The sequence below is a fragment of the Rhyacophila brunnea genome, unplaced genomic scaffold (genome assembly GCF_057557595.1).
Source record: "Rhyacophila brunnea isolate RB1 unplaced genomic scaffold, BYU_Rbru_1.0 scaffold_23, whole genome shotgun sequence".
NCBI lineage: Eukaryota > Metazoa > Arthropoda > Insecta > Trichoptera > Rhyacophilidae > Rhyacophila > Rhyacophila brunnea.
The window spans coordinates 12,138,237-12,146,245 of NW_028232893.1; the positions used below are offsets into that span (position 1 = coordinate 12,138,237).

The window sequence follows — 8,009 nt, forward strand, 5'->3', positions numbered from 1 at the left end:
TAATACTGGTACTGGTAGCTATCGTGGACTGTACTGTCGAACAAGATCTTCTTGGCTACGTGTTAAAACTGTGAACTAACAATCTGCTCCCATTTTTAACCGCACTTCGATTATAGCACATTCCGGTTAGCGACGACTTGTCCACGTGTTAAACTGTAAACTAAGAAGCTCCTCCCACTCAGTCGACGACAGCGACGTTCGGTTGATGCCTAAATCTTCTTGTTGGACAGTACTCACATCAAGCTTATTGTATTACTGTCCGCCCCTGTCCGACTATGCCTTGATTCCTGACATAACTATAGAACCTTGATCTTGTGATCGAAACATCTCATCTCGTGAATTCTCATTTCTTGGATTTGAAACGGTGAAATAAAGCAGCCGAATTCCAAATGAAATGAAAATTCTTCAATTCCATATCTAATATATTAAAAAGGTCTCGATTTTGCGCTCAAATGGATTCCATCGGTAGAAAATTTAGGCAAAATGAGTTTAAAAAAAAAAGATACCTCTATCTCGAGAAATAAATGAATCTACCTGAAAATAAAAAATAATTTGAGAATTGTCGACTCTCGAGAAACGATAAAAGCCTAATCACAATTTCTTATCGAATCTCACGGTAATCTTATTTTATTCTAGTTGCAAGCATGGGGTCCTTGACATCATTAGCACCACGAGATGCGACCAAGCAAATCTATGTATCGTATATCTGGTCGACTCGACACGCCGGGCCCTTCCTAAGCCCAGGCCCTCAGGCTAGAGCCCTGTCATCCCCCCCTTTGTGGGATCCATGATGTAGATATTTCCATCCAAAAAATACTCACCTATAATACTATATTGGAATCATTCTAATGTGGCACCGTGTGCGATTCGCAGGTGTATTGGTTTATTTGCTACAATTCCTGTTTCAATGCTAGCAAACATATCAATACGACTACGCATCGGGTTTGCTGTAACCATGGTGCCAATCTATAATGATTCGAATATTCCCCGTCGATTTTATGGTTACGTTTAGTAGTAGACAATAAACTACTTTACTCATCACTGTTAATTAACTAGTTAATTTTTTTAATAAATAATAGCTCTTTATTCATTTTATATTAATTTTTAATTGTACTCTTTTTACATCTTATTTGTAATAATCTAATAATTAATCACCATCATATTTATTTTATGTTTTAAGACATTGATCGCTATCTATGGTTTGGAACCAAACACAATAAAATTATTAAAACATGTCAAAGCATGTCATATTATGATTATTATTGTTATCTAGAATTAAAAAAAACTTTACTCGTTGGATGTAGGTCGTTTTTTTCTACCTAATAATATTATTAAATACAGAGTAATGGGTTCCAAAGTATAGTGCCCGAGATATACAATAAGTTATACAAATATACAGTGATAAATAAATGATAACTTCAAATGGTATATTATACTAAACTTTGGGTTCTAAATAAACCTCGTTATAGGCCACGACCTTCACCACCCGCTTCATCCTTCCAATCGTATTTGATCATATCGGCTGCTTTTTCTCCTATCATGATACATGGTGCATTGGTGTTTCCGCTGACGATTTCTTGCATAAGCCGGCTCGCACATCACAACCCGCCTCGTGTGCCTTACCGCCATAAATCACAGCTTCCGAGAACGGGCAGGCGGTGTTCCTTGATAAAATCTCGCACATCTGCCTAGCGATATCGACATTCGCCGCATCGGAGAGTCTCTCGTCTGCCAATTTTATTGTGTTGATTGTATAAACAAACGTCAAACGCGGTGACCAGCGATGAGCGAGATGACAGTGTAGACAGAAATAGAGACAGAAATGGCCGATGGCCGCGGGCTGTGCGCTTGCGCGGAGTCGACTTTATTTATATACAACATGCAGGCTGTAGCAGAATGCGACATGTTGCATGTAGGATCGTCGCAGCGTCGAGTTGCATCGGCCTATCTGCGAAGCTCCATTTGATAACGTTTGTTTCTTGGTTTACGATGACGTCACATCGACGAATTCGTCGTAAGACGCATGCGGCGAGTTCTGATGGGCGAGTTCTGATGTGCGAGCCCTCTTATACTTGCATCAGCCACTCTTAAGCCTCTGATACCATTGACTTTAAGTGTTGGGCTGACAACAGCTGTTGCATCATCGGATGGTCCCATTTTGACTGTTCCTACTGGATGATATATAGTCGTGGATGTATAGGCCATTAGAAATTTCCAGTATTCATTACTGTTATATGTGTATTTATCACAAGCCGGTAATACTATTTTCTCTAATTTTATATTCTCTTTTTTTAATGCTGTTGTATTCTCGAGCTTTATTATTTCTTGAATTCCTCTCAATAATGTCTCGACGTCGTCGTTTTCGTGAAGGTAGTTTGGAAATATGCGCGGACTGTCAAGAGGATTTGTGCTTCTCAATAAAATTTTGCCTCTGGACTTCGGTCGTAGTAAGCAGACCATCGACGTTAACAATTCTGCTCCCTTACTCAAAACTGCATTTGCGCGTTGAAACTCTTCGCTGTCGCCAAACACATTTGCGGTCACGTTGGGCGGCGAAACAAGGAAAACATACTGTATATCCGGAAATTGGGTATCTTTTTTTGTATTTATAAATCCGATAGTATTTGATTCTCCAATAGATGTCAGTCTTCCTCTTCGTTTCGTTAAATAACTTGCCAAAGTCAACGCTGTATCCTTGTCACTTACCGCTTGCGCTATTCCTTCGTTAGCTGTAAAAAGGACCCTGAAAATTAAGTGATCTTGTAAATTTTCTCCCACAGGTAAATCGGCAATCATTTTTATTCCCATTTCCGTCAAATGTTGTTTGGGTCCAATTCCCGACAGCATTAACAGCTGTGGAGAGTTAATACTGCCAGCTGAGACTATTACCTCTTTCTTTACTGTTATCTCCACGGATTCCCCATTGACCAATCGAACACGAGCACCAACAGTTGTTTTACTGGCTTCATCTATTATTATTTTTGTTACTAGTGCATTTTTTAATACAAATAGATTACTCCTGTTTTTAATTGGTGAAAGAAACGCTCTCGCGGATGACATCCTTTGACCATTTTTCACTGTGCCTTGAATTTTCGTGAATCCTATGTAATTGGGACCGGAACTTATATCAGCCACAGTCCTATGCCCAAGTTCTTTAGATGCTGCTAGTATTTTGTCACCCCATAACCCTGTGTCGTTGAATTCTCCTACGTTCAAATATCCGCCTACTCCATGATAATTTATATAGTTTTTGTTAGCCAATACGTTAGCATCATCCAGATTTTCACTTTTTTTGAAGTACGGTAGAACATTTTGGTATCCCCATCCCTTGTTACCTTTCCTCTCCCATTCGTCATAGTCTCTCGAGTTTCCTCTGACATAAATCATTACGTTTATTGCGCTGCTTCCTCCTAAGCCTTTCCCTCTTGGCCAATGGCATCGCTGGTCTTCTTGCGCTAAACAATATCGAGGACTTTTCTCGGTTGTGTACTTCCAATCCATTATGGTTTTGAAAGTATTGGGAAATAATCCTGGCACCTGGAATTTTTATTGAGTTAGCGTATTTTGATATTTAATGGCTTCGAAATACTTATAATCATAAATTTAACCTCTTTATATTGGCACTAACTGTTTAGCCCCTGTTTAATTAATAATTAAAGTGTTTTTGTAAAAATTCTACGACTTTTAAGCAAACTCTCGAAGGAAATCGTCCTACACTTGGAACATAAAACATAAATTCCCTAGAAATATTAGTAGTGTCATTGGTAAATTTATTTTGATAAGGTATATGAACGTACAATAGCCATATTTATTCTTGGCTTTTATAAATGGGATGTGCGGATCTTACTAAATTAATTTTGTCTTCCTTCTTTTAATATCCATTGTTTTTGTCGCTACACCCACATTATAACGTATCTAAACAATATGAATTTCTCGATATCTAGGAGTGCGCATCTTTCCTTGTACCTAATCGACTATAATTGCATTGTCTTTTGATGGGTTGACCATTTGATGTCTTTTAATGATTCGGTAAGTTGATATCAATAATGCTGTCTATACGCTATGAATTTTTGTTAATATTAGTCCTTTTATTTTTTTAGTTATAACCGAACAATCATATAGACAGACAGGCAACACAATTTTATTATTAGTATAGGTATGGTCATCGCTCTCGGCAGCATTTGTTCACATTTTTCGCAATTTGTAAAACATTGTACAACAATTCGTGGCATTCCATGCATCTCGGCTTTGGATTAGACTAAATAGAAGATAAAATAATATTATGCAGCAGGAAAATAATATGTTATGGTCTTCTTTTTTTGGAGCCATCTCCTACCGAAAGTTGGCGCGCAAATTGCAGAAGGTACACGTCCCTATTCTGGGCCAATCGTGTTAAAGGTTAATGTTGCATTTATAAATCTCGATTTACTTCGCTTTCAGCTGTTGGATTTCCACCAGCCTCCATCAGCAGGACGTTCCAGTTTTGATTTTCTGTCAATCTGTTTGCTATGACTGACCCTGATGAACCAGCACCAACGACAATAAAGTCGAACTCCCGAAGACCTGTAAAGCAAGCAGTTAATATTCTCGTCTAACATACTTTTACACGATAACACGCATCCGTTATTTTTATCGGTCCAAATTAACAAGGAAGCAATTCCATACACAAGTTGGTTATCTATAATAATTGTCAATTCATAATACTGCGAAAATTCGGTCAAATTCGGGTATGCTCGTGCAGGCGTATATAGTTTTTCCACCCGAACCCCGAAATTTTGTATACAAACGTCAAACAAGAATTTAACGTAACCTACAATTTTATTAGTAATGTCAGCCGGACTGGATACTGATGTTGCTGCGATGCCACGGTGCAAATATACAATTTAAATATTTGATTCATATGCATTACAGTGGTAGAGTATATGCTTCATAACTTTGCACTTTTTACTTCACTGATACGCTTCTTTGCCTGATTACCTATCACACAATTAGATCAAATCGCACCCGGGGAATAATAGTGGCACAACTCGAAATTTTGTTTCTGCAGGAGAGCAGTTTGAATATTTTAGTTTGGTGTGTTAAATCAGTTTTTTTTTTAATTACTTTATAGTAGCGTGAAGTTGGCACACTTGAGTCTTCTCATTTTGAATGTTATCCGCAATAACAATGGCACAATGATCATTGTGTCACTATTTCTCCTTGAATTCAAGTAAAATATTATAATATGACAATGTCAAAAATGCCTTTAAGGCCACCATTATATTTTTAACAATTATGCCGCTATTTGTGCGGATAGAAATGATATCGTGGAACATTTCTGCATACTTAACTCAAAAATGACACATTTGGACTTGTGCCACTATTATTCCCCAGGTGCGAAATGATATTCCCTTGTATTAGTATATTCATCATCATCATCAGCCTGAATCTATCCACTGCTGGATGAAGGCCTCTTCAAGCTGCTTCCACTTCTCTCGGTCCTGTGCATTGCGTTGCCACGTACTTCCGCAAAACTTTATCATTTCATCGATCCAGCGCCCTCTAGGTTTACCTTGCGGACGTTTTGTACTTCTTGGATACCACTGGATGACTAGATTTGTCCAAAGATTGTCTCTTCTTCGAGCTATGTGTCCAGCCCATCACCATTTAAGGCTTTTAATAAACTCTATTACATCGCAAACCCTTGTCTGCTTCCTTATCCACTCATTCCTCTGCTTGTCCTTTCTTGTATGCCCAGCATGCACCTCTCCATACCACGTTCTGCTAATCTAAGTTTCTGGTTCTCTCTTTTACTTAGGGTCCATGTTTCACACGCACACATTAGTATATTATGTTATAATAAATATATATCTCGATAATACTTAAGTATGTATATGTGAAAAAAATATTTTTAAAATATGTATATTACATCATGGTCATCCTTGAGCTGATTTGCAATGTTATGAAGTGGCTACTCCACCTAATGTGTAGATAGTAATATTTTTCAAAATTGTCAAATCTCAATTCTAATATGTAATTGCCGTACTCTTCTCGTCTCATCCGCAACGTGTCGAATACGTAGATGTGACAACATCGTTATTCACAAAACACACGTTACTAAATGGGAGATCCACAGATTGGTCGAATGCGACTTTTTACTTAAAAAAAAAGCATCTAGTGCTGCTATGAACAAATCCCTTGCGTTTCGGGCTGCGAGTCGAAGATGCCAGAACGCAATACACACACCTACGAATTAGTCATTCCTATACCGGATCGCCGGCCGCTGTATCAAAATGTATATACGTTTCAACGCAATCGCAACACCGGAGCGATGTTTCTAGAAGGTTTGAAGGCAAAGATCGGGGGTGTTAAAAGATGGCACTTTTGACAGTTAACTTCTTGTAATAATTAACTGACTTCTGACTGAGTACATAAAGTGATAAATGTGATATATATATGGATGTTAAGTTATATTTTAGAAAGGTATCCTAAAGTTTGTAGAGAATACCCAAAAATAGCCCTACGTGCGTTGCTGTGGGGAAAAAATCGTCTCGAATCTGATTATCGAAAGAAATTTTAAGATTGTCTGGAAACTAAAAGAAAATTTAATGAACCCATAATGGTAAATAATCCACAAGTGTTACCTCCATTAATCAACTTCTCGGTGTAGTCCTGCGGCCATGTCGTCTCATCAGTCAATTCGCATCGTGCCGCTAGAAGTGTGGAGTCATCATGAGCGAACTCATGGCACCTGGGGATGCACAAGATTCAGTCAAATTGAATATATCCATGGTATCTCACTTTCTCCGTCCTTTCTTTAGGTTCGGCGATAAATGCCAATAAATTTCTTATGCCTGCGTGACTCAGCCTGAAAATTGAAAACAAATTAAATTTATGTTAATTGGTAGCATTTTAAAGTTTAAATTATTTTATCGTAATTGAATGAAAAACCAACGGACACAAAGCGCTCTCAGGCGCCGGGCACATCAAATCAAGCAAACGGGATGCTCGCGCATATTGAATGACGTGAATCATCGAAAATACAACGTGATCAAATATGGCAGAGTACACTAGTTTTGAAGAAGCGCTGTGCCCGCCTGCCCCATAATTCAAAGCACATAGGTGTAGGCGCATGCGTTGTGTGTCTTCTCAGCGGGACGAATTAACGAAAATACTACGTATTCAAATATGTCAAAGCCCATTGAACACGGCAAGCAAAAGGGACGCGCGCTATTTTATTTTATCCGCTTCTGGACGCTTGTCGATAGACGGGCGCCTTGGCATTATTTTAATAACAATAAAGTCATTGTTTAGTTGCTGGGTTTGCGATATATTGCTAGTAGAATTATGTCATCGTGAATATGAATTACAAGCCGCCGAGAAATAAAATAATATTTTTATTGCTTTGTTATGAGAGGTGCTGATAATAATAATTATTTTGTGCTTCTCGCGCTCCTTATTACATAGGTGAAGGGTAATGCGCGGATGGAAGGAGTGTCATTTCGGTTGTATTCACGCTTCACGGGCCTACTACCTAGTGAGCGCCCCGATCCGCCGCGTTTGGTTGGCTTGTCCCTCACAAACTTTAATTCATATTATGAGACGGATGTAAAATTGAAAATCACATATTCTTTAACACGTGTTGACGCTTACCCCATATTTGTCTACACTATTCTATATACGTATAATATAACGCACCAAAGCCAAACGGCATTTTATCCTCGTTATCTGTAGTACTCGCATTTGTATATGTACATGTTAACGAAGAGCTCATGGCCTTTCGCTGTGAGTCTGAGGGAAGAAAGAAAAAAAGTAACAAGGACAAATATGTGTAATACATTGGTTTCTCATTCAAATTGACGGAGTCAGCATTGCAAAATATTTTTTTGACGCTATACTTATTTTGGGGCGAGAGTGAAATTGAGACCTGCGCGCGCACACCGTTACGACAGTATGAAAATAGCTCAGAATCAGTCAGCTGTATACCAACGCAAATTTGATAGTAGAATTGTTCAGTTAACGAATTTATT

The 8,009-nt window shown here is 38.3% G+C and overlaps 1 protein-coding gene across 1 annotated transcript; it reads right to left on the bottom strand.

Moving 5' to 3' along the window:
• Window positions 1-1,463: 1,463 nt before the first annotated feature.
• LOC147069503 (glucose dehydrogenase [FAD, quinone]-like) lies at window positions 1,464-7,637 on the bottom strand. Its single transcript, XM_085950822.1, has 5 exons — window positions 7,633-7,637; window positions 6,624-6,730; window positions 4,430-4,563; window positions 2,073-3,537; window positions 1,464-1,576 (listed from the first exon to the last, which is right to left on the bottom strand). The coding sequence occupies exons 1-5, from the start codon at window positions 7,635-7,637 to the stop codon at window positions 1,464-1,466; spliced, it is 1,824 nt and encodes a 607-aa protein (XP_085806948.1).
• Between the last annotated feature and the right edge of the window lie 372 nt (window positions 7,638-8,009).